The 25033-nt window shown below is 59.9% G+C and overlaps 1 protein-coding gene across 9 annotated transcripts in view; it reads right to left on the bottom strand.

Moving 5' to 3' along the window:
• The window catches only part of RTKN (rhotekin), a 34905-nt gene extending 21536 nt beyond the window's left edge, over positions 1 to 13369 (bottom strand). For 2 of the 9 annotated variants that reach the window (XM_053254579.1, XM_053254578.1), the window contains exon 1: positions 12758 to 13368. In XM_053254579.1, the coding sequence (XP_053110554.1) occupies positions 12758 to 12868 (111 nt within the window). In that variant the 5' untranslated portion in view covers positions 12869 to 13368. Of the gene's footprint in view, positions 1 to 704; positions 863 to 3989; positions 4608 to 4677; positions 4741 to 4800; positions 4896 to 12757 lie in introns of those variants that run through there. The other 7 variants (XM_053254573.1, XM_053254572.1, XM_053254575.1 and 4 more) reach the window with 7 other exon arrangements.
• Between the last annotated feature and the right edge of the window lie 11664 nt (positions 13370 to 25033).

Raw genomic sequence — 25033 nt, 5'->3', positions numbered from 1 at the left:
GGGGGGAGGGGGGGCTTGCTGACCCCTGGATGCTGCTGCCTGTCTCGGGATCTCTGCTACAGCCGGCTGGGACCCTCCCCGTCTTCCAAGGAGGCCCCCATGTCACAGGCCGCAGCGAGCCCCGCCAGGCCCTGAAAGAGGCGGCCGGGCCACTCAGGGGCCAAGAGTGACCAGGCACAGGCAGAGTGCCCCCTCCCCCTCCTCCACCAGGGCCAGGAGGAAAAGCTTCGGACTCGGGTCCCGCAGACCTCTCTCACACGGGGGGGGGACGACTGGGGGCAGGAGATCAGACCCTTCTCCGGGCGGGGTGGGGTGGGGTGGGGGTGGGGAAGACTGCTCAGTCTGCTGCTGCTGCTGAGACAGAAGCCTTTGCCCCTTGGTGGGGCTGCAGGGGGGCTTGTGAGGGAGGGGCCCTGTGCCTGCTGGGTGCAGCAGAGGCTCCCACCCAGCAAATCGCCCAGAGCTGCCCCCCCCCCCACAGACACCCCTAGCATCTTCTCTCCGGCTGACAGCCAAGAGTAGTGGGGCAGAGCAGCGGAGGGGGGGGGAGGAAGGGAGAAATGCCCGAAGGGTCGGGGGCCCTGTGGGGGGAGACACGGATGCCCTCTGGGGGGCCAGCCCCCTCTGCCCGGCTGTCTGTGCGAGCCCTGGCCCCTCCCTTGCAGGGCCCCCTCCCCTCCCGCAGCCCAGCGGCTGGCACTCACCTTGGCCACCCTCCCGTTCTCCATGCTGCTGCTGCTGCTGCTGCTGCCGCCGGAGTGCAGGGCCCCCTAGCCCCGGGCTCCCCAGCCCATGGCCCTGCACGCAGGCACGGGGGCTGCCGCTGCTGCAATAGCAGGACAAGCTGGCAGAGAGCGGGGAGGGGAGGGGCGGGCGGGCGGGGGGGGCTGCCCTGGGAGCACAGCGGAGGGGGAGGGGGGAGGAGGAGGGAAGACTGACATCACCAGCTGTGCAGATGCCGGAGCAGGGCTGGGGAGGGGCCAAGGGGGGCTGCCTCCCCACCCAAAGAGGGGGGGCAGCAGCTGCCCTCCAGAAAGCCGCTGGGGGAGGGGAGAGGCCAGGACACCACCAGCGCCCGCCCCGCCATCCTGGGACTATGCAGGGCTCCCTCCTTGCCATGGGGCTGAGAGAAGGGAGGGCAGGGTGTGTGTGTGTGTGTGTGTGTGTGTGTGCCCGCCTCCATCCTGTAGGGTCCAGGGAGACACGTGCAGCCAGGCTGAGCCTGGAGGGCCAGAGGAGGCTTCTCCCATGCTCGGGCCTTGTGGAGAGCCAGATCAGGCTCCACTTATGGGGCTGGGCAGAGCGGGCAAGCAAGCCTTCCTCCGGCTGCCCCACCCCCAGCTTGTGGCCCTGCCGTTGCCAGGAGATTATGGCAGGGAAGGCTGCAGACTGAACAGGCTGGAGAACAAGGGGGGGGGAGGGAGGGAGGGGGGGAGGGAGCAGGGCCACAAGGGCCTGGGTCTCTCCACTCCTCCCCGGCTTAATCCAGATCAGGATCCTCCACAGCAATACTGGAGTGCTTCTGAGCCCGTGCAGAGTGCCATTCCTTCACAGCCCATGGGATGAGAAGGGAGGGCTCAGTGCACATGACTCCTCCACAGCTCCCGCTGCTGCCGCCCTGGCTGACCGACCAGAGAAAGAGGCACCTCTGTGGGGGCAGGAGGGGAGAGCAACCAGCCCCCTCCAGCCCAGCAGAGCGTGTCCCCCCCCGTGGCGGCTGCTGCCGCCCACTGGGGTCCACGGCCCATCTTCTTCTTCTTCTTCTTGTTGTTGAAAAGCAGTGTATCCATCTTCTCCAGAGGCACACTTCTGCCCCACAGACTGCCCCCCTTCACTGACCTGGCACTGAAGTCACCTGGGAGGGAGCCCAGAGCAAGTACTACCCGGCCCCCCACGTTCCTCCCAGGGCAAGGGTCCCCCTGCGGCCCCACCATATCTAGGTCTGTCCCCAAAACTGCCCAGCACAGAGGGAAGCGAGTGCTCTCAGGAGCCCAGCAGCCCTCTTCCCCACCCCCCATGGGTGTGCCCAAGGAAAATGCAAACTGCGCACCCCCCACACACACCTTCGCCTGGGGCAGGACCTCCTCCTGCACAAGCCCACAGTGGCCAGATCATGCTCCATGGGGCAGACCCATGGCCTGCTCCTTGTGGCATGCCTGCTGGCCAGCACCTCTGCCCAGCTCCTGCCTCTCGAAGGCCTGGGGGGGGGGCGGCGCAGGACCAGGGGGTCCGAGGTGCCCCCTCCCCCCAGAGAACCTTGCTTATGCCCTGGCATACTTCCCAGCAGGCCCACATTTATGCCAGGGATGGAGCGGCAAGGCCAGGCCTGCTGGCTTCCGGCATGTAAAAGAAGCTGGGTGTGCAGGGCAGACGGGAGTTGCTCTGTCAACTGCAAGTCCCATAATCCCCTGCCAAAGGCCCCGTTGCAGCTGGGGATGCTGGGAGCCGGAGTTGGCAAGGCCTGGGAATCCCTGCTCAGCACCCCCACCCAGCTGTGCCAGGCCACGCGCCCACCCCAAAGGGCTTCTTGCCCGTGGCCCTGGCTGGCTCACTGCCCAGCAGCGGGGGGGGGGCCTTTGCCCAGCAGCAGCGTTTCCTGCGTAATCCCCGGCAGAACTAGTCACCCACCCCCTGCACGGAGGGCCAAGGCCCAGGAAGCCGCTGGCAGGCCAAGCCAGAGCCCTGCAAGACAGAAGCGTCTGCCAAGGCCCGGAGAAGAGGGAGCTCCAAAGAGCAGCAGCCCTGCAAGGCCAGGCAAATAGCAATAGCAACAGCACTAGCACTTACATTTATATACCGCTCTATAGCCGGAGCTCTCTAAGCGGTTTACAATGATTTAGCATATTGCCCCCAACATTTCTGGGTACTCATTTTACCGACCTCGGAAGGATGGAAGGCTGAGTCAACCTTGAGCCAAGAGCAAGCCCCAAATGCTCCAAGAGCAAGCCTCCCCCCCACACACACCCCTTTGTATTTGCCCTGCAAACACTGGCAGCCCCGGCAGCCCCAAAGCCAGCCTGGTGTGCCTAACAGGAGGAGGTGCGGCCGGCACGAGGCTCCCCTTGGAACACCCCCAGCCTTTGGAGCTGGGCTGAAAAGCAGCCCCACCCCGACGAAATGCAGGACCCCCAGACGCAGAAGAGCCTGCAAGGCAGCAAGAGCCCCCCTCCACGCGGGCCCAAATGCCCCCCGTGCCTGCCCCAAGCCCTCTCCCCCAGTGAGAGGAGGGGTCCCTCTGCTACGGCACAGTGGCCAAACCAAGGGCCCCCCTGGGCCCCCCCCCCGGTGCAGGTGAACCTCTAGAAACAGCAGCGCCATCAGTTCTAGGGTGGCAGCCCAACGGGAAGGAACCTCAGTCAGTCCCAGGAGTGTCAACAAAGGCGGACACTCAGAATACACTCGTTGAAAATGTCGCCCGGCAAACAGGGGACTCGTCGATTTAGATCCGCTCAACTAGTTGGTTAATCGAAGCAATCAGTCCCTTCAAGGTGGCAGTCCTGGTGAAGCACAGGAAGCCCCAGACCGCCAGGGGTCCCAGGCACAGAGCAGCAGCCCAGCCAGCCTGGGACCCCCTCGCAGGGCAGGGGGCAGGGCGCTCTGGGATGGCAGCCTCCGGGGCTGGCTGGGGCTCTCCGGGCTCCCTTCCCACCCCAAAGCCACACAGCCTCAGAGGGGCACAGTGGCCACAGAGGGGACTGGGAGAAACCTGCCGGAGCTCCAAAGCAGTGCAGCTGATCGCCCCAAATGGGATTCCTGGAGGTTCCCAGGACTCTCAGCCATGGCTTGAGCGGCTGCTCAAGGAAGAGTTCTGTGAAACTCAAAAGTGGTCATTTGGCAAAAGATGAGCCGACAAAAGCCAGGAGAGGTGATCTACTGTCGTCTTGGGGGACCCAAACGTGTCCCCGCAGGAACTCCCCCCCCCGCGGCACACTGACTGGGCCTGCTGTCTCCTTCTGAAAGGGCCCCCTCCGCTCTCCCAGGGAGGTTACCTCGAGGCTGAGGGCGATCTGCCGGATGTAGAGCATATGGAGGTCCTCCAGGATGTGCAGCTTGTCCTGCATCTCGGCCAAGGCAGGCCCCGCTCCAGGGGACAGCTACTCCCCAGGGGGCTCCAGCAGGGCCCCCATCTGGGCTCCGCTCAAGTGGACTCCCAGGGCGCTCTCTGGGAGGGCAGAGGGCTCGGACGGGAGGGCCGGCTCGCTGCCTCCGGCCCCCACCCCGCCACTGTCCAGACCCCTCCTCCTCCTCCTCCTCCGTCAGCAGATTCCTCCGTGCCCCCGGCCCAGCTGTGGAAAGAAAAGACCCTTTCTTCCTTCCATGCCAGCCCAGCACCTCAACACCCACCGCGAGAACAAGCGGCTACTGTGCCCAGCAAGGCGGGCCCTGGAGGCTGCCCCCCCCAACACTCTGGGAGCCGGCCAGGGGCACCCCACGCGAGGAAGCATGTGGCCCACGCCACCGGCTCTGGACAATGCCCTCGGCCAGCCATGGGTGCCCCCTTTGCCCTGGGGAAGAAGCCCCCCCGGGCGGCACCGCTGGGGCCACAGCCAGGAGGCAGCGGGTCCCAGAGAGTCTCCCCAGCGCCCCCTGGCACCCCCCTCCGCAGCAGCCAGACGCTGCCCCCTGCCGGAGCCTGCCGCTTGGCACCGCCTCCCCAACCCAGAGCCCAGCTCTCACCTCCGGCTGGCTCTGGCTGGCCTGCTCAGGGCCCCCCCCCGCCCCGCCCCAGCCCCCTTCCCCACAGACAGGAAATCCCCCTCCCCCCCCCCGCCAGCCCAGCATTCCTCCCCTTCCTCTTACAGGAAGAGCCGCCCCTTCCCAGCTGGCTGGCTGGAGGCCGGCCTGGGCTAGTTCTCCTCCTCCCCCTCCCTGTCCCCTCCCACCGGCGGGGAGTGGGAGGGAGCAGGGCAAGGCCACTTCCCAGCCGCCCAGGGCAGAGAGCAAGAGGGACCCAGAGTCGCCCACCCCGCACCCCGCCTGGCTCCACCAGGCCACATGCCCCAGGTGCCTGCTCTGACCATGCTGCCCTGCACAATGCCCCAAAGGGTGCCCGGGCCAAATCCGGCCACAAGCCAAGCCCACACCATCCAGAGCCCCCCGGCCACTGATGTGCCCCTCACACCCGCCTGCCTCCCTGCCTGGCTCCTGCGCCAGCCTGGCATCTTGACCCAGGATGCGTGCGCCTGCCCCCAACGAAGACTGCCCGGCACGGGGCCGCCTCCTCTGCCAGAGCCAGGCACTGCCACTGGGGGCCCCCCCGCCCCCCCCCCGCCCCCATGCGCCACCCAGGAGAAAAGCAAAGACAGCCAGCCGCCTCCCCTGCCCAGAGTGAGAGCAAGCGGGGGTGGGGGGGGTTCCTCAATGTCTGCTGGGAGGGAAGCAACAGCCCCTCCAAGCGGGCTTCCCAGGGTCGCCCCCAGAGCCTCCATCAGCCTGCCGAAGGAGGAAGCCCTCTTCTCCATGCTCGATGTGAGGGGGGAGGGGGGCTGCCTCCTCCATGGGGAAGGGATGGTGCACTCTGCTTGCGGTCAGAGGCACTTTCCTGTACCACCATGTTAGGGCTGAGCTGGGGCAAGTCCTTCCCTGGTGAAGACGGGCTCTGGGTCGGAACCCGTCTTGGGCCTGATGCCAGCCACCAACAGCCAGACCTGGGAGTGCCCGGAAGTTCAGGTGGCCCACCCCGCCCCCTGCTGCCAAGGCAGGAACCAGCAGCAAAGGCCATCCCAGGACAGAGCAAGCCTCTCGGTGCCCTGGGGCCTCACAGAGGTCATCAGTCAGGCTCCTTCGTCAGGATTTGGCACACCCAGGACAGCACACCAAGGGCCCCCAGAGTCAACCTCAGCCCTGCAAGGCAGACCGGGACGGCTGCCTCCCATGTGGCAACTGGCCCCGGAGGAGGCAGGCAAGAGAGAGCCACAGCCCAAGGCGCTGAGCCAGAAAAGCAACTTTACGGGTGGGGGGAGCCATGGCGGCAGCTGCAGCCGCTGCTGCTGCTGCTGCTGCTGCTGCTGCTCGAAGGCAGATCAGCACATGCCCGTCTCTGCCAGTTCTGACGCCGCAGCCAGGAAGGCCTGCCCACGCATGGGGGCCGACTGCCCAGCCTCTGGGGCCTCACCAGACCTAGAGCAGAAGTAGGCGGCAGAGGGGCTGCACCTCTTTAGCCTGCAGGCGGAAGGCCACGTCGTTGAGCCTCTCCGGCAGAAAACGTTCTGAACAAATACTGGTGGAAAGTAGCACTAAAGGAAATCAGCAGGACTAGAAACGTCTCCCCAAGGTGCTGTGTGTGCGTGCGTGTGGCATGGAGAGCTGGTCTTGAGGCCGCAAGCATGACTTGCCCCCTTTGCTAAGCAGGCTCTGTCCTGGTTTGCATTTGAATGGGAGATGACATGCCTGAGCACTGTAAGGTATTCCCCTGCGGGGGGTGAGGCTGCTCTGGGAAGAGCACCGGCAGCATCGCCAAGAGAGGGCTGGGAGAGACTCCTGCTGGCTGCAACCTTGGAGAAGCCGCTGCAGTCTCTTTACAGCAATACTGAGCTAGCGGGACTGACTCAGCAGAAGGCCCGTCCCTCTGTCCTTTCTTTCCCCCTCTCTTTAAAGGGGCCCCCACGCCCACCCCACTTGCAGGCTGAAATGGTGCAGCCAGCTCTACCGCCACCGAACTTGGCCAGGCCGGCCCAGAACATCCCTGTGCGTGGCTGGTGCCCCCAAAGGCCCCTCCTGGCCTCCCATCCGCCTTTAGGGTGTCGCCCCCCTGCCCCCCCCGCCCCGCCCCCCCGTGGCTGAGGCTGGAACTGCCACTGGCACTCCGGTCAATTCTACTGTCTTACAGGGTCTGAGCGGCTTCCACCTACACGTTCTTGGCCCTGCATGAAGGGCACAGAGGACTCCCTCTCTTGGCGGCCCAGAACGCGTCACACAGGGAGAGCCCAGCTAAGACTGCCCCAGCGGCGGCAGCAGCGGCACTCCTGAGGCCTTGCAAGGGAGGGAGGAGGGAGGGAGGGAGGGAGGGAGGGAGCGGGCTCTCTGGGGAGGAAGGGGGGGCAGGGGGCTGAGAGGGGGAAAGAGCTGGGGGGCGATCTTCACACCCAAGGGGGGAGGGGGGGCGTCTGGCCTGTGGGGCTTCGGGCAGCGAGTGGCCGGGGCTGACACCAGACCCCCAGCCCAGCTGCGCAGCCACACCGCCTTCCGCCTGCCGGGGCTGCTTTAGGAAATGCACCAGCAGCAGAAATCCTCCGGATGCCTTTTTCCTGGCCTTGAGATGCAGCAAAAGGGAAAGCGGCACACCAGCGACATTTTCAAGCCCACCATATATATTGGTTTTTAAACCAACGGGTAGCTAGTGCCCCCCAGTTTCTTTTAGTCCAGAGCCAGCACTCCGGTTCCAGCCCACGGACAACCGTGGAGGCAACATGCAGGGCTCACCAAAAGCCTGAGAAGGGGGACCAGACCTTGAGTGGCGATCTTCTGAGATCCGGTTCTGCCCACCCTGCTTTCCATATTCCAGCAGCACCAAGCTATGTGGCAGACCACAAATATGCAGCGGTCAAAGGGATAACAGGACAGGGCAGGAAAGAGGATCTGAGAAAACTGAAATTGATGAGGAATCTGTTTATACCACTTTTTTTTAAAAAAAAAGTTCACAACGCAGTTTACAAAGCAAAACGAAGAAGAGATTTGTTTCAGTTAATCTTCCCCATTTTTTAAAACAACCCAACAGGGTCCAAAAGAGCATCTTAAGATCCCTGCTGCTGAATCAGCCCAAGCAGTGTTCCCTTGAACAGAGATTCCCAGATGTTGTTGGCTCCGACTCCCCAAATCCCCAAGCAAAAGCCATTGCAGCTGGGGATTCTGGGAGTTGTAGTCAACCACATCTGGGAAGCCCTCTTAGAGGGAACACTGATGGCCCAGCTGATTCCTCTGGGAAGCCCACCACAGAGCAGGGCCAGAAGGCAAGATCCCGCCCCAGCATCACCCTCTGCCCCACAGCTGGCATTCAGGGTCCCCCAGAAGCCCAGAGCTGCCGCCCCAGTTGCCGACAGAGCCATGAGTGGGCCCAATCCCTTCTTCACGCTGATGGGCCTCTGGCAGTTGCCCTCACTTTGGCCTGGCCTGAATCCACTGCCCATCAACGGCCCTGGGAAGCTCCCACTGAACATACGGGTTGCATCCATCCCTCCCCTGGCCTTTTTCATGGGGAGGCCGCCCAAGTGTTGGCTGCCACTGGGCAAAGTGTGCTTTGCCAGCAACGCTGCTCCTCACGTGAGGAGTTGCTGTTTTCCGAGGCCGAGGACTACATTTGCTCCGCTGCTGGGACCGTTTGCCTGCATCGGGTTACTGGGACAGAACTTAAAACCCCATGACCCAACTGTTCTAAAAGGCACAGGCGGCGTCCAGTGGCAGCTCCTTCCTAACGAGCTGGGGGAGCACCAAAGGAGGCACAGCTGCCCCTCCTGCCCTGCCCGGGGGCCACACTGCCTGCAGGCTGGCCATTTGTCAGGTAGAGCTGCACGGTTGGCAACGCAGCTCAACCTGACAGATGGCCAGCCTGCAGGCAGTGAGCCACGCGAGCGGCCTCCTTTGGCACCCCTCTGGCCCATGAGGACAAGCTGCTACCAGCCATGCCAAGAACTAGACTGGCATTTGGGGACTCCAACACAAGTTGCTCCCTTCTGCATGTGCCCCCTTCAGGCACTTGAATCACGAACAGAAAGCCTGGGGCTGGATGACGCTGGACCCAGCCAAGCAGGGTCCCCCTGGCCACAGGCTGGGAAGAGCAGCAAGGCCTGAGGGCAGACTCAGCGCAGACCCTCCAAGATCGCGTCCGGAAGGGCTCCCCCCTCCAAGCCATCCATGCCTCCCGGGGGTCTTTACTGCCTGGGAGGACCCAGGCTCGCCTCAGCCGTGTTCTAACTTCCCTTGGCACCTTGGTTCACAGAGGGCCATGCTGGTCCGCTTGCCACTTCGACAGCCCATCCAAAAATGCCAGTGCCAGCAGGTGACCTTGCTCCACCCCAGCCATTTCTATGTTGACCAAGCGGTCCTGTATCCAGACCGAACCAACAAAACGTTTCTGACACGAAACACGCCTGGGAGGGGTTTGCCTCACACTCGTCCTGACGTGATCAAACACACCGCGGAGCTCGACATTGTTCCTGAGCTTGTCTCCACTCCGCCAGTGAAGTCCGTGGGCCTTCCCTGCAGCAGCCCTTGAATGCACGAGGGCCCGATCAGGACAGTGGTGGCAAGTCCTGCAACTGGGGTGGGGGTGCCATCCGGACAGCCCCAGATCCAGAGAGCAGAGCTGGAGGGCCATCCGCAGGGCCAGAAAGCAGGGAGGCTGGCTGGAGCGCCCCGTCCGTCTGCTGAGGGACCAGCTGCCCTCCTGGGGAGAGACGGGCGGGGCGGGCAGGAGAAGGCAGCCTTTGTTCCACCCGCTGGGGAGGGGCGGGGGGGGGAGGCTGGGCCAAGGTGCGGCCTTTTCTTTCTTTCCGCATGGAAGTCCCACCCGGCCTCCTTTCAAGTCTCTCTCTCCTTCCCTCCTTGTCGCTTGGGGGGGAGAGGGAAAGCAGCAGGGGGTCATTGCTGGGGGGCCGGTGGGTGTGTGCTGTAGGGGCTGCAGAGCTGCCCCTGCCTGCAGCCTGAAGCTGGGCCACCGGCAGGCTCAGGGAATGGGCTGAGGAATGTCACAAGCCCCCCCCCCCCCGCAGCCTCCTGCCACCCACAATCAGAAGGACGAGGAAGGTTCTCGTGGGGAAGACCTGCCTGGAGTATCTGGGCTGGCCCAGAGGGGGACAAATGGAGGCCCCCTGGAGACTGCCACAGCCCCATTGGAATGCCATAACCCCCAGATACCGGGGGTGGGGCTGCTCTGTGGTGAGACAAAGGCACTCTGCTTGCCTTCAGAGGCACTCTCTCCTTCAGTAACTCCAGGGCTGAGCTTTGTCCCAAACGGAACCCTCCCCAACCACATCCTTTGGGTGAAAGGTCTGGGGGCTATAGGCCACCTCCAGCCCCAGAGGCAAGATGCCGGGGTGGGGGAGCAACAGCAGGAGAGAGGGTGTGCCCCCACCCACCTCTTGCCTGTGGGCTCCCCAGAGGCCTCTGGTGGGCCACTGGGGGGGCCACTGTGGGCTGGACTAGGGAGGCCTCCTGGGGCCTGACCCAGCAGCAGGGCTGCTTCTCTGTGCTGAAGGGGGGGGGGTGTGATGGAGAGAGGTCAGCAGCTGCCATTCCTTGTGTGGGGATCTGAGAACCCAGGCATCCTACTCCCGTGAGGCATCCTTGCAGGATCTCCGCCTGCAACTTACAGACTGCACAGCCAGTCCCGGGGGACAGAGGATGAGCTTCTCTCAGCCACAGCCAGGCTACCTGGCGCAGATCCATACTGGGTGGACTGGATGAGGACCAACAAACCCGCGGTGCCAGTCCAGAACGGATGAAGGTGGCCCGTCCTCTCCAGGTGGTGGGCTCAGCCCATTCAAGGGCAACAGGACCTGTGCCGCCCCCCGCCCCCCCAACAAAAATTGAGCCTGGTGCGAGGCTTGAGGACCTCTTCAATCCAGCCACGTCTTGCAAGGTCTGGACAGAGCATGTGCAGCAGGGCCCGCCTTCCGCCAGCTGCTGCCATCCAGGTTAGGGAGGGGCTTGAAGGGGCAGAGAGGGGCAGCCTGGCCACCGCGATCCAGCCCTAGAGAGGGAGCCTCCCTGCTCGGCTGTGCTCGCTGCCTTTGAAGAGTGCTCAGAGTCTGCAGCTGCTAGCAGGAGCAGGTGACCAGGTCCTTTGGAGCACCATTCGAAAGGCTGGCTTCCTCCTTTAAAGCCCTCTAGGGCAGGGATGCTCAACCTCCCTCCCCTCCCACTAGTGATGATGGGAGTTGCCCTCCAACTCCACCCGGGAGCCCAAGTCTGAGCATCCCTGCCCTAGAGGGCCCAGGACCAGGGCGCCTGCTGCAGGGCCACCTTCTGCCACGCACACCTGCCTGCACTCCCGAGCAGCTTCAGAGGCTCCTTTCTCAGCGGAGGCCGCCTGGGAAGAGGCCCGCCTGCTGGTGCCCCACTGCCCGGACTCCAGAAGGCCCTCCCAGGGAGCCTGGCCACTCATCTGCCTTGGGACTGCCCCGGTTTGTGCTGCACCCTGCCAATGCAAATCCACATCCTACAAATGCAAGCGATTCTGCTTTTACTGGCAGCCGCCTCCCCCAGAACCAAAGGGCAAGGTGTAAACAGATGAGATGCTGCTCCCCTTCGGCCCTCCTGCAGATGTTGGCCTACAACTCCCATAGTCCCTGGCTACTAGTCACAACGATTCCAAGATTAGAATTGTTCGGACCATGGTTTTCCCCCTGACACTCTATGGATGCAAATGATGGACTTTGAAGCAGCAAGAGAGAAAAAGCATTGACGCTATTGAACTTGGGTGCTGGAGAAGACTTTTGAGGATCCCATGGGCAGCCAGGAAAACAAACCAATGGATGATAGAACAAATCAATCCAGAATTTTCACTCGCGGCACAAATGACCAGGCTCAAACTATCCTACTTGGGGCACATTGTGCGAAGACCCAGCTCCCTTGAGAAGTCCATCATGCTGGGGAAAGTGGAAGGAAAGAGCAGAAGAGGACGGCCAGCAGCAAGGTGGAGGGACTCAATGACGACAGCCATGAATGCCCCACTGAGAGACCTAAAAGGTGAAGCTGAAGACCGATCATCCTGGAGAGAATCTATCTAGATGGTCACTCAGAGTTGACACCGACCGACTTGACATGGCACTTAATCAATCAACTGGCCACTGTGGCTGGAGATGATAGGAGTAAAACAGCAGGGGTGGGGGGCAAAGTTGAGCAGGCCTGGAATCAACCGAAGACCACAGGCAAGGGGCAGGGGCTCAGGGCCGGCTTTGGCCCTCCTCACATTGCGATGAACCATCTGAGCGTAGCAGGCTGCAGGTCAACAGCAGGCAGCCACAAATGCTTCCTGTGGGCAGGAGCGGCTGGCCCTGAGTGGGGGTGGGGCGGCTGCTCCTCCTTGCCGGAGCCCCACTTGCTCCCCTCTCCCGCACCTGCCTGGCCCCAGAGTTAAGGAGAGCCGCACTGCCTGCTGCCGGCTGGCCAGGCCATTCTCAGGTAGAGCTGCGCTAGACCCTCAGCCAATGGCCAGCCTGCAGGGAGTACGGGCGGCTCTCATTGGCGGGAGAGCGAGGAGCAAAGGGGTATATGGGGTCAAGATCCACCCCCTCTCCGGTCCCTGCCCCCCCCCCAAATCTTCGAAGTGGCGGCAGTAGAAGGCAGGAGCCCACTGCCTTTCCCTCCATCGCAGCCTCTCGCTCCTCTGCCCCGGCAAGACCCTGCCTTCGCTCTCAGACCCCGCACCCCTCAGTCTCCCCACAGTCCTCTCCGTCGCCCTCCCGGCAAACCTCCCTCCCTGGGTCACCCCGGCCCCTCGGCCGCCGCCGCCGCCGCCGCCCCCTTCTTGCGCCCCGCTCCTAAGGGCTCCGGAGGCTCCCCGCCGCCAGCCGAGGCTGTTTCAGGGCCCCACCCCGGAGCCTTGCCAGGCGCTGCCCAGCCCCGCTGCGGGTTGCCCGGCCTGCCTGCCAGAGGGCCGTCCCCAGCCGCAGCGCCAACTTCCCTCCGCCTGGCAAGGGGCCACCTAGCGGGGAGTGGCGGTTGCCACGTGCAGAGGGCGGCGGCGGCCCCCTGGCAGGGGCTGGCGAGGCTCAGCCCCTCCCTCCCTCCCCCCCCCCCCGCGGTCGGGCGCTCCTACCTGCTCTGTGTCGCCGAGAAGGCTGAGTCGGAACCGGCCCCGTCGGATCTCCATTTCCAGGGCGGAGCCCCGCGCGACCGTCACTCTGCTCCTGTGGTGCCGCTGGAACATGGTCCCGGGAGGGCAGGGGCCAGGCAGCGGCGGGCGTGGAGCCTCACAGCGGACAGCAGGGTCTGAGCGCTCGTAAAGCGACACCGCCTCGGGGGAGGCACTTGGGCGGGAGCGGCGGCTGCCCTCGCGCTGCCCCGTCGACGGTCCTGCCCGCCAACCAGCCAGTTCGCTGCCTTCTGGGCGGTGTTTCGCTGCTGCTGCTGCCGCCCCGCCCCGTCGCGGGAGGCGGACGCCGCTGCCCAGCCGGCCCCAAGGAGGGCTTCGGACTAGCCTTGGTGGTGCTAGCGGCCGCCCGCAAAGCACGTGGCTGGGTCCGGGGCGCGGGGAGCTGGCCCCGGCTCCTGCCCGCCGGCCTGCCCGCCTCGGTTCCCGAGGGACCGCAGCTCCCCGGCTCTTTCCCTGCCCGCAGACAGGCCCGGCCTCGCGGGGAGTCTGCGGCGGGCGGCTGCTTGCTTGCTCCGACTTGGCGCTCGGTTCCTCGGGGGCGGGCACAGGAGTGAGGCCGATCAAGAAGACCCCGTCTGGCCCGTCCTTTCCGCCCGGCGTGTGCGGGTGGTGGTGCCCTTGCGGCGCAGGCGCTCTGCCGGGAGTCTGTCGGCAGGCCTCCTCGAAGGGGGCCGAGGGCTCTGCCCGGGACACGGAGGGAGAGACTGTCGAGCTGGCTGCAGCTGGCACGGGGGGAGGGGGGGAGCAGCTGCCAGGAGCCCTCGAGCGGTGCCAGGCACTGGTGGGGCTGGGAGGGAGCAGCGTCCCTCTTTCTCTCGAGGCCAAAGCAAGCGGGGCTGGCTTGGCTGGTGGGGGCGAGCCTGGCGACCTGAGGAGGGGCCCTGAGTCTGAGGAAGCAAGGATGGGAGGGAGGAGGCCAAAGGGTTGCCCACCCAGACCGCCGTGCCTTGCCCCTCCTCTGGGTGGCTCCTGCAGGAAGGGCACCTCTTCCGAGGGTGGGCTTGCTGGTGGCCCCCACAGCGGCTGGTGCATGCCAGAGGGAGTCACCGGTCAAGCAGCCCCCCCCCCGTGGCCATGGCCAAGAGCGCTGGGCAGGCAGCAGGTGGTGGGAGCCAAGGTCTGGCTGGACTGCAGTCAGCGGCCTGTGTCTGGATTGGTGGCAACCTCTTCCTCAGTGGCCTGGCCTGCCGTCTCCCATGGGCTTCCAGCCGGGGCTTCCAGTGGTGGGCCTGGGTCTTCAGGAAACAGGGCCCCCTTCGCCAGAGGAGTCTCCCCAGCTCAGTGGGGGCAGAGCACGGCCAGACCTCTGGTGGTCTGCAGAAGCCCCTGGCTCGCCACTCCCTGGCAGCATCTCCAGCCAGCGGGGGGGGGGGGGGCTCTGCCTGCAGCCCTGGAGAGGAGCTGCTGCTGCTGCCGCTGCTGCCAGCCACTGCTGTGGGCCATGCTGGCACATTGGCAGAGCCATCTGCTGTGCCACTCGAAATCCACCTGTCCTGCCCCCCCCCCCCGTTGGTCCCAGGCTGCTGCAGGGCTCTGCTGCTTGCCACCTCCCCTGCCACCACCCCCGCCTTGGAGCTGTCCTGAGCTTCCCTGATCTCTGCCCTGGAAGCGGCTCCTGCCTCCCACGCAGCATCTGCGGCTTCCTTTCTCTGGCCTGGCTTGTCTCCCTCCTCCTGCCTGCTCCTGAGGCCCCAGAGGCAGGCAGTGAGGGGTGGGGGGCTGCTCCCTGCTGCTCCCCGCTGCCCCCATCATAAGGCCTGCTGCGGCTTCTTGGCCAAGCATATACTGCATGCGGGGGCAGCCTTGTGTCTCTAATTGAAGGCGGGGTGTGTGTGTGTGCTGGGGCTCAGATCTGGCAGGACTTTGCATGCAGGTGCCTTTTTATGTCTATGCTTTCTCACTGGGATTCACAAGGTTGGCTAGCAAATATAAAACCACCGGGACACCAAGCGGGGGGTGGATCGACACAGAGGAGCAGAGGCAGCTGCCTTCTCGGTTCTGCCGAGTCCATCTAGCGCAGTATCGTCTGCAGCAGCTTCTCCAAGGTTCTCTGGTTGGAGATGCAAGGAGGCCGCGCGGGGGGGGGGGGGACTGGGGACCTTCTACATGCAAGCATGCAGCTGCTCTCTTCCCAGAGTGGCCCCTTCCCCTGAGGGGAAGATCCTGTGGTGCTCACATGTGGTCTCTCCAGGAACACCAGCACCAAATAATCAACATCAGAACCAAAACCACCAGCAGCAGCGGCATCTATAATCAAAGCAGCAGCAAATTGCAACTTGTTTCCAAGTTATGTTGTTATGGTTATCATTCCACCTTTTTAAAAGTGCAGTGCCTTGCAAAGCAACTCACAAAAAGTAAAATACACCATTACATTTAAAACAAACAATAGAAATGCATTAAAACTACAAAATTTGGACCACATTTGGTTCCGATCCGGGGGGGGGGGGCAGAGAGCAGGGCTTGAGAAGCGATGCTTGAACTCAGGGTAAGTCCATGGGGTGCAGGTATTTGGGCCAAGGGGGACAGAAAGTGGCCCCAGCAGGATGGGAGGCCAGAACCGAGGAGACCATGCTCCTTGCTGCTTCTCCTCCATCTCGCCTCACTGGAGAAGCTGGCGGCACTCAAAGGACCGACATGCTCATGGTGGAGCAGGTGATCTTTTCACATTTCTGTAAAGCACATATTTGTTCACCCAGGCTTTTGTATAGTTTTTGATACTTTTAATGTTGGGGTTTACATGAGTTTAACTTTTAAATGATGATAATTGTAAACCTCCCAGACACACAAATTTGGGGCAGCATAGAAATATGTTAAATAAACAAAAATATCAGGGCCGCAAGACCAGCACTTTGAGTAGTGCCCAGAAACAAAGTGTTCTGTTCTGGCCAGATCCATGAGGTGCAGAGGAAGCTGCCTGATATCTACTCAGATCGTTGGTCCATAGTCACGATTGTCGACACTCAGTGAACCCGGCCAGCTGAGCAAAGAGGCACCTGTTTAAAGTGGTGATTCTCTTGACTGAGCGGGGGGGGGGAGCAACTGGCCGGATCCAGCCCCAGCACTGCATCCCTCCAGTGGCTGGTGCTGGGCTCTATCGTGTGTTTTTTTAAAGACTGTGAGCCCTTTGGCAACAGGGAGCCATTGTATGCATGCATGTATGTAAGGTGACATGTCTATACCCACAAAGATTAGAATCGTTCGGACCATGGTTTCCCCTGTGACACTCTATGGATGTGAAAGCTGGACTTTGAAGCAGCAAGAGAGAAAAAGCATTGACGCTATTGAACTTGGGTGCTGGAGAAGACTTTTGAGGATCCCATGGGCAGCCAGGAAAACAAACCAATGGATGATAGAACAAATCAATCCAGAACTTTCACTCGCGGCACAAATGACCAGGCTCAAACTATCCTACTTGGGGCACATTGTGCGAAGACCCAGCTCCCTTGAGAAGTCCATCATGCTGGGGAAAGTGGAAGGAAAGAGCAGAAGAGGACGGCCAGCAGCCAGGTGGAGGGACTCGATGACGACAGCCATGAATGCCCCACTGAGAGACCTTAAAGGCCAAGTGGAAGACCGATCAGCCTGGAGAGAATCTATGTGGTTGCTAAGAGTCGACACCGACTTGACGGCACTTAATCAATCAATCAGTGTATGTCTGTGTAATCCGCTTTGGGACCTTATCTTGAAAAGCGGTCTCTAAATATATGTGTATTGTCTTCACTGACTGGCAGCAGCTCTCTCCAAGGGAGCAGGCGCGAGTCTTCTTGCCCACCCTCCCCTCCCTCCTGGAGATGCCGCTGCCGCTGCCAGAGAGGCTGACCCGGGGCCGGGGGACCACCTGAGGCACAGCCTGCCCCGCAGCCCTCCCAACCCCGCGATTCCCATCCCAGCCGGCGGCAGCGGCAGCAGGAGGCTGCCTAGCGCTTCCGTCCAGCTCCGGCCTCGCAGCAACTGCCGCCTTTGCGAGCAGGCCTCCTTCCCCACTGCTGCCCCCGCAGGGCAGCTGCTGCTCCACCAAGAGGGCCTCGCGCGCTCGCAGCGCTGCCAGCCGGAGGTTATCGGGAGGCTCCTCCTCGGCTAAGGCGACCTGCTGCCGCTGCCGCTCCCCTCCTCCTCCTCCTCGCTCGCAGACCCGCAGCAGGGAGCGGCTGTGGCAGGCGCGGCGGCGGCCCAACGGGGCGCTGCTGCTGCTGCAGTCCGTCCTCCGGCGCGCAGAAGAAGGGGGTCGCAGGAGACCGCGGTCCCCGCCCCGCCCCGCCCCGCCCCGGTGTGCGCAGTCCCTTCCTCGGGCTCCGCGTGCGGAGGAAGCCCTGCTCGCCTCGCGTCGCAGATGGTCCTGCCGCCCGCCCGAGGGGAGGGACCGGCCAGCCAGCCAGCCTCTCTGGGGCGGAGGCCCGGCCCGGCCCGGCCGCTCCCCGCTTCTGGCAGCCAGAGCTCTGCTGCTGCTTGCACAAGCAAGCAGAGCTGCGTCTTCATTCACGCCCCCTCGGGCGCCAGCCACATCACCCGCCCCCCCACCCCCGCGCTGCCCCCCTGCAAGAGCTGATGCTCTCCAGCCGAAGGAGCGCGTGCGAGCGAGCAGCAGCAACCCTCGCACCCGAAGCAGCAGCCAGGCTCAAAAGCACCCTGAATGAAAGCCCGCCCCGCCCCTCCTCACTAGGGTTGCAGCCTGCCTGGGGCGGCAGTGAGGCCTCTGCTCTGCCTACAGAAGGCCCCAGTCCAGGCTCTGGAGAGACTCCCACCTGAGGCCTTGGAGAAGCTGCTGCCAGCCAGTGCGGGCAATTCCGATGGAGAAGGACCAAGGGCCTGACTCTGTAGGAGGCAGCTGCTGTGAGCCCAAACACAGCTGTCAACAACAACAGCAAAGTCACCTGACCATCTCACATCAGTCTCACCCCTACATCTAGATGGGCAAAACAGAAGCCATAAGAATAGCTGGAAGAGATGATCCCGTGGCAGCAAAGTCATATGTGTCTGGCTTGGTGCAACCAGGCAGGAGCAGTCTCTCCCCACACAGTTGCTTCCAGTGGTGTCTAAAGGGAAATACCAATGACTTTTGGTGTAAGTTGCTACCACCCGTTTCTGATGTGGAAATCTTTGCAGTTTCAAATGCTTGGGGAAAGTGCACTCTACACATGCTCAGAAGCACCATTTTCTTTCTCAGTATTCTGTACATTCATCATAGTATTTTAAAACAACCGGACCTTGGATTTTTCTCCCGCTCACAAAACTAGAACCAGGGGTCATCCCGTGAAACGGCAGGTCAAGAAATTTAGGACCAACAAGAGGAAGTACTTTTCCACAGCACGTAGTTAATCTCTGGAATTCTCTGCCACAGGATGTGTTGACAGCCGCCAGCCTGGATGGCTTTAAGAAGGGCTTAGATAAATTCATGGAGGACAGGTCTATCAATGGCTGCTAGTCTGGTGGCTGTGGGCCACCTCCAGCCTCAGAGGCAGGATGCCTCTGAATTCCAGTTGCAGGGGAGCCACGGCAGGAGAAAAGGAGTGCCCTCTTGCCTGTGGGCTCCTCAGAGGCACCTGGTGGGCCACTGTGTGAAACAGGATCCAGGACTAGATAGGCTTGATCCAGCAGGACTGTTCTTATGCAAATCACTGTGACAAATACAAGAGTGGGTTGCAAAACATCTCCCTCTCTCCAGTTCCAAGTCACACACTCCCCTGCTGCCCGGATGAGGATGAGTTGGAGAGGAGAGCTGGTCTTGTGCTAGCAAGCCTGACTTGTCCCCATAGCTAAGCAGAGTCTGCCCTGGTTGCATCTGAATGGGAGACTTGATGTGTGAGCACGGGAAGATATTCCCCTCAGGGGATGAAGCTGCTCTGGGAAGAGCATCTAGGTTCCAAGTTCCCTCCCTGGCAGCATCTCCAAGACAGGGCTGTGAGAGAGACTCCTACCTGCAACCTGGGAGAAGCCGCTGCCAGTCTGTGAAGACAATACTGAGCTAGATAGACCAATGGTCTGACTCAGTATATGGCAGTTTCCTATGTTCCTATGAGTTGCTCCTGGATCTCTCCTGAACTCTGCACAGCAGGCCCCAACCCCAGGTGACTCAGAACTACAGGCATCCTCCTGAATGTTCCCTCCCTTTCCAAGATCCAGAGTTTTGCTCCACACCACAGACCCAGGAATGCAGCTGCCGGCCTTGGTGTCGCCTGGTTCTCTCTCGCACGCTCCACACTTGTCCTTGGGCCAGTTAACACAACAAAAGAGTCTTGTGCCTTCTCGTAGACTACAGATTTATTGTGGCGTCAGCTTGTATAGATTCACATCCATGGAAGTGTTGTGCTTAGCTGGCAGAGATATATGCACGTGTGTAAACCATAGGCTAGGAAATGCAAGATGTGGGAATGCCCAGCCCAGCTCCAGTGCATACACACAGCAGCTGTCACTGGTGAGAACACAGTCTGGAAAGAGGAGAGCTGGTCTGGCGGGAGCAAGCATGGCTTGTCCCCTGAGCTAAGCAGGGTCCGCCCGGGTTGCATTTGAATAGGAGACTTGATGTTTGAGCCCTGTAAGAGATTCCCCTCAGGAGCCGGAGCCGCAAGAAGGTTCCAACCAAGTCCCCTCCCTGGCAGCATCTCCAAGAGAGGGCTGAGAGAGACTCCTGCCTGCAACCTCAGAGAAGCCACTGCCAGTCTGTGAAGACAATCCTGAGCGAGATGGATTAAAGGTCTGACTCAGTATATGCCTCTGTTCCTTATCTCTGGAGCTTTGCTGAGTTAATGAAGGCCCTGGTGGTGGGAGAGGAAGCCCAAGCCAGTTGTGCCCACATCTCCAGCCCAGTCCAGCTTCTCCTCCTCTCCTTTTGGAGGCTTGGCCTCCTCTGGGGCTTCTTCTTCCCTCAGTAGCTGGTTGTGCTGTCTCAATGTGTTCCTTTGGCGGTTCAGAAATCTGGTGCCTTCGGACAGCTGTCCACACACTTCCACTCCTTTCAAACAAGCACTGTGGGCCAGTGTTCCCTCGAACAGGGATCCCCAGATGTTGTAGACTACAACTCCCATCATCCCCAGCTGCGGTGGCTTTTGTTTGGGGATGATGGGGGTTGTAGTCACCTACATCTGGGAATCTCCCTCCGAGGGAACACTGCTGTGGTGGGTGTCCTGAGTGTATTTTGTAGCTCCTTACTCTGTGCCCTTAAAATTCCTCAACTTTGCTGTGGACGTCTTCTATGCACTATCAGCTGTAATGTATTTATTTGCATTTTCATAAAACAAAGCTTATTTCTCACACATGGATTAATGATCTCAGATGAATTACTTTTGACCCACCCCCCCCCGCAAAAAAAAAAAAGCCAAGGGAACGGGCTCTGGCCTGGAGTGACCGTATCTTTTTGAACGGGTCAGTTTAAGACTCAGGGAGCTTTTGTTTCCTAGGGTGTTTTCTTTAAATCCTCCTGGTCATCTAAAAGAGAAGCCTTGCATCACTGGGGGCTGTGTGAGCAGCCAGCAGCATCAGAGGATGGTGGTGAGGGGCAGAGAGGCAGGGGGCGGGCCAGCACAGGAGGGGGGAGTGAGGAGGCCACCCCGCCAGTGTCTGAGGGGGCAGGGAGGGGGCCGCCGCCGCCGCCAGGAGTGGGGGGCGCACAAGACTGGAGACGGGGTGGTGCTGGCAGTAGCAGGCAGGGGAGGCCAGCCTGCAGCAGGGGGGTGGGGGCGCCACCCTCCACTCCACTTTGAAAAGCCAGCCCCATGGCCTCACCCTCCTCGGCACCCGAAACCACTGCCCCGCCTGGCCTCATGGGGGAATCATCCTGTGACAAGCTGGAAGGCCGCTTCCTTTTGGCTAGGCTTTGCTCTCTATCCAGGGTACAAGCGGCACAGGCTGGGAACTGGCTCCCCCAGCAGATCTGGTTTGGGCCTGGCGTTTAGACAAAGGGCTTGGTGGGGCACTTCTCTCTCTCCCCCTGCCCTTCCAGGCAGGCTTCTCATTCTTCACAGTGGGAAATGTGGCCTTTCCCCTCTCACTCCCAACCCTGGTTGTGTCTGCCTCCGGCCTCTCTCTCTCACAGAAATCTCCCTCTTGCAGATCTCTTTACGACCAACCGTTTCTCAGTACTATGTGGAAAGATGCCAGCTATCTCCTGTAAGCTTGCACGACATAAGGCCCAGGAGCCAGATCTGGCCTGTCCATGGCGACTCTTTTTGCTGCGGGATAGTCAGGACCAGGCTATCCAGCCGCCGCCCCAGCAGGAGCCCCGAAGAGCTCTGGGCCCATCCCGGTGGGCCGCTCCATGAGGCTCCATGCCTGCCTCGCTGACTCCACTTCACCGGACCCCAGACTCTCTCACCCGCTCACTGCCACTGCTTCCCAGCAGCGGGAGGAAGGCTTGGCCACAAAAGACTCTTCTGGGGGATGCCCAAGTAGAAGAGACGAAGCCAGAGAAGTGCGTGCTGCTGGACAGGCAGCAATGGCATCAAGCGGAGAGCTGCGCTTAGGCCCCTTCCCTTGCCGCAGGCAGCCTGGCAGCCGCTTCTTCTTCCCAAGGGCCCTTCGGCGTCCACTCCTCCCCCCTCCAGCTGGTTGCAAGAGGCACATGTGTCCAAAAAGACAGACAAGCCCCCCATCCCTAGTGCTGTAAATGCCCCTCTGGTCCGAAAGGGAGGCACTTTTGCAGGGGGTGCTGCCTCCTCCACCGCCTGTCCTTTGCCCCAGAAAGGGGCAGGTGGGGGTGAGGGTTGAGGCAGGCAGAGCACACCCCAGAAAGGCAGAGGCTCACCCCTTTGGTCACTTCCTTCTTCCTCTTCCCTGAGGGGGGACATCCTCTCAGGAAACGATGTTATGGCTCCATCCTCTCCATATTTATTTGGAAATACATCCCATGGTGAGGCTTCCCATGCCTAGGACTGAAGCCTGAAAGCAACAGTGATTTAGGGACAGCAGAAGACTTATGTATTATTTACAGGTGAAACTCGGAAAATTAGACTATCGTGCAAAAGTCCATTAATTTCAGTAATGCAAATTAAAAGGTGAAACTGATATATGAGACAGACGCATTACATGCAAAGCGAGATAAGTCAAGCCTTAATTTGTTATAATTGTGATGATCATGGCATACAGCTCATGAAAACCCCAAATCCACAATCTCAGAAAATTAGAATATTACATGGAACCAAGAAGACAAGGATTGAAGAATAGAACAATATCGGACCTCTGAAAAGTATACAGTGTACTGTGCTTGATTGGCCAGCAAACCCGCCTGACCTGACCCCATAGAGAATCTATGGGGCATTGCCAAGAGAAGGATGAGAGACATGAGACCAAACAATGCAGAATTGCTGAAGGCTGCTAATGAAGCACCCTGGTCTTCCATAACACCTCATCAGTGCCACAGGCTGATAGCATCCATGCCACGCCGCATTGAGGCAGTAATTGCTGCAAAAGGGGCCCAAACCAAGTACTGAATACATATGCATGCTTATACTTTTCAAAAGTTCCTATATTGTTCTATTCTTCAATCCTTGTCTTCTTGGTTCCATGTAATATTCTAATTTTCTGAGATTGTGGATTTGGGGTTTTCATGAGCTGTACGCCATGATCATCACAATTATAACAAATTAAGGCTTGACTTATCTCACTTTACATGTAATGCGTCTGTCTCATATATCAGTTTCACCTTTTAATTTGCATTACTGAAATTAATGGACTTTTGCATGATATTCTAATTTTCCGAGTTTCACCTGTATGTATTTAAAATAGCTATACCCCACCCCTCCAGTGCAATACTGCTTGGGGCAGCTGACAACAATAAGACTGACACAGATACAAGTAATAAAATTAAATTTTAAAAAGTCAGATTAAACACAATTATTAGGTTCAAATTAAAACTGAAAGTTATAAAAAGCTAAAGAAGCTAAAGAACCTACCAGATATAACAAAATAATAATATTTACAAGCCTCCTTTAAAAGGTGTGTTTTAAGATGTTTTTTAAAAACACTGAGGGAGGGAGCATGGCGAAGCCGAGGGGCCACAACCAAAAAGGTCCTGTCTCTAGTCCCCACCATCCAGATCTCTGTTAGTGGCAGGGTCATGAGCAGGGCCTGAAATGATGATCGGAGGGCCCTGGCAGATTCATATGGGCAAATGCGGTCTGACAGGTACCCCGGCCCCAAGCTGTGTAGGGCTTAAAAAGTCAATACCAGCACCTTGAATCTGGCCCAGAAGCGGCACCGGTAGCCAATGAAACTGATGCAGGATGGGTGTAATACTCTGAAGCGACTCGCACCCACAAGCATCCTTGCGGCAGCATTCTGAACCAGCGGAAGCTTCCGAACAGTCTTCAAGGGCAGCCCCACATAGAGCGCATTACAGTAGTCCAATCTGACATTTGGCAGATCTGACTTGGCATTTGTTTGGGGCTGGCATGCATTCCAAGTGCCCACCGACTCAGCAGGGACAGGATTTATTTATTTTTAAAATTTATATCCTGCTTTACCTCCCGAGGAGCTCAGATGTAATTGTACATGATTATGTTTATCCTCACAACAACCCCGTGAGGTAGGTTAGGCTGAGAGATAAGTGACTGGCCCAGAGTCACCCAGTGCATTTCATAGTTGTATGTTGTTACCAGCTGAGCAGATTCTGCTTGCTCCCAGAAGCCTCCCTAGTTGCAACTACATCTCCAGGCTTGGAGATTGCACTTTTGTTATGCTCAGGAGCTGCACCGCAATGTGAGCTCCCAGTCTAAGTTATACATGGGGACAAGTCACTTAGTTGGCAGTGGACTGGTCGTCCCTAGATTTGGCTGCAAGCCCCACAAATTAGAAAGGGGATTAGATCCACACTCCTCTTTGTGTGAGGGGACCTGACTAAGCAGACACCAGAACTGGCTACTGCAAGTGTCTGGCATTCAGGATCATTTCAGCCTTGGAATGAAATCTAAACTCCCCTCTTCCTCTTGCAAGAGAGAGAACACCTGTTGTTAAGGAAGCACTCAGGCCAGGAAGGCCAAGAAGATAAGACTCCATTACAATAGGGATGAGTCAGTGAGGCAACTTTGAAGAGGTGCCCATCGAAACTCTTGACAGAACTAGTGGGAAGCCTGTGTTTCCCAGACTGTGGGAAACACCAGGGGCGGAGCCACTATTGGGCAAATGGGTTCAAAGAACCCTGGCTGCCACCTCCGGGGCCACACCTTGCGGCCCCAGACACAAACCCATGTCTAACATCAGACGCGAGGCAAGGGAGTTATTTCTTTCCCAAATGGGCTGTGCTGCCTCGTTTGGGACCAAAATCGGCCCGCGTTGTGTTGGCAGCGTGGCTGGAGTGACTCTCCCTGCCTTTTTAAGGCAGGGTTTGCTGCTCCTGGCTTCGCTGCCAGCACAGAGGGGCTGATCTCCCCCCCAAACGAGGCCTAACCTCATGGCCCGGATGAGGATGGCCCCACGGATGACGCAGGGTGTGTGGCCAGAGGGCTTTAGCGATGGCCAAACACGGACTGCTGCCCGCCTCTCTCTGTGCCTGGGCAGCAGCGACACAGGAAGGTGCTGAAAGGCTTGATTTCAGACTACACAGGAGGAGACAGTGGTCAACCCCTCCCGTACGCTACCAAAGACAACCACAGGACTCTCTGTGGGCGCCAGGAGTCGATCATGGGGAAGTATGATATTCAACACTTTGTCTAAAAAATGCAACAAATAAATAAATAACAAATCCCGGAACATATTCTGGTGCAAAAAGTAGCGCACTCAGCTAATTTCAGTGGCACGGTTGTGTATACAAAATATGGTATCATAAGCACAGCCCTGCTGGGTCAGGCCCTGCAAGGAGGCCCATCTCGGCCAGCACCCTGTTTCGCACAGTGGCCCACCAGATGTCGCTGGAAGCCACAGGCAGGAGCTGGAAGAGGCAGGCCCTCCCTCCTGCTGTTCCTCCCCTGCAACTGGGACTCAGAGGCATCCTGCCTCGGAGGCTGGAGGTGGCCCAAAGCCCTCCAACTAGTAGCCATTGATCGACCTCTCCTCCATGAAGTCATCCAAACCCCTCTTCAAGCCATGCAGGTTGTTGGCTGTACCGGGAAGTATGACTTTATAGCGCACAAATGCTCCAAAATATATACATTCATTCATTCACCATAATAACCACAAGCCATTTCAAGGTGCTGAGGGGGGACCAAGCGGGCTGCTCGCGGACTTCGTGGCCGTATTAGGCGCTGCAGTGCAGAGCAGACCTCCGCGCCCTCCGCTTTGCACATGCGCAAA

The sequence above is a fragment of the Hemicordylus capensis genome, chromosome 5, assembly GCF_027244095.1.
Source record: "Hemicordylus capensis ecotype Gifberg chromosome 5, rHemCap1.1.pri, whole genome shotgun sequence".
Taxonomy (NCBI): Eukaryota; Metazoa; Chordata; class Lepidosauria; order Squamata; family Cordylidae; genus Hemicordylus; species Hemicordylus capensis.
The sequence above is the reverse complement of the archived record's forward strand: the minus strand, read 5'-3'. Positions and strand labels throughout refer to the sequence as shown.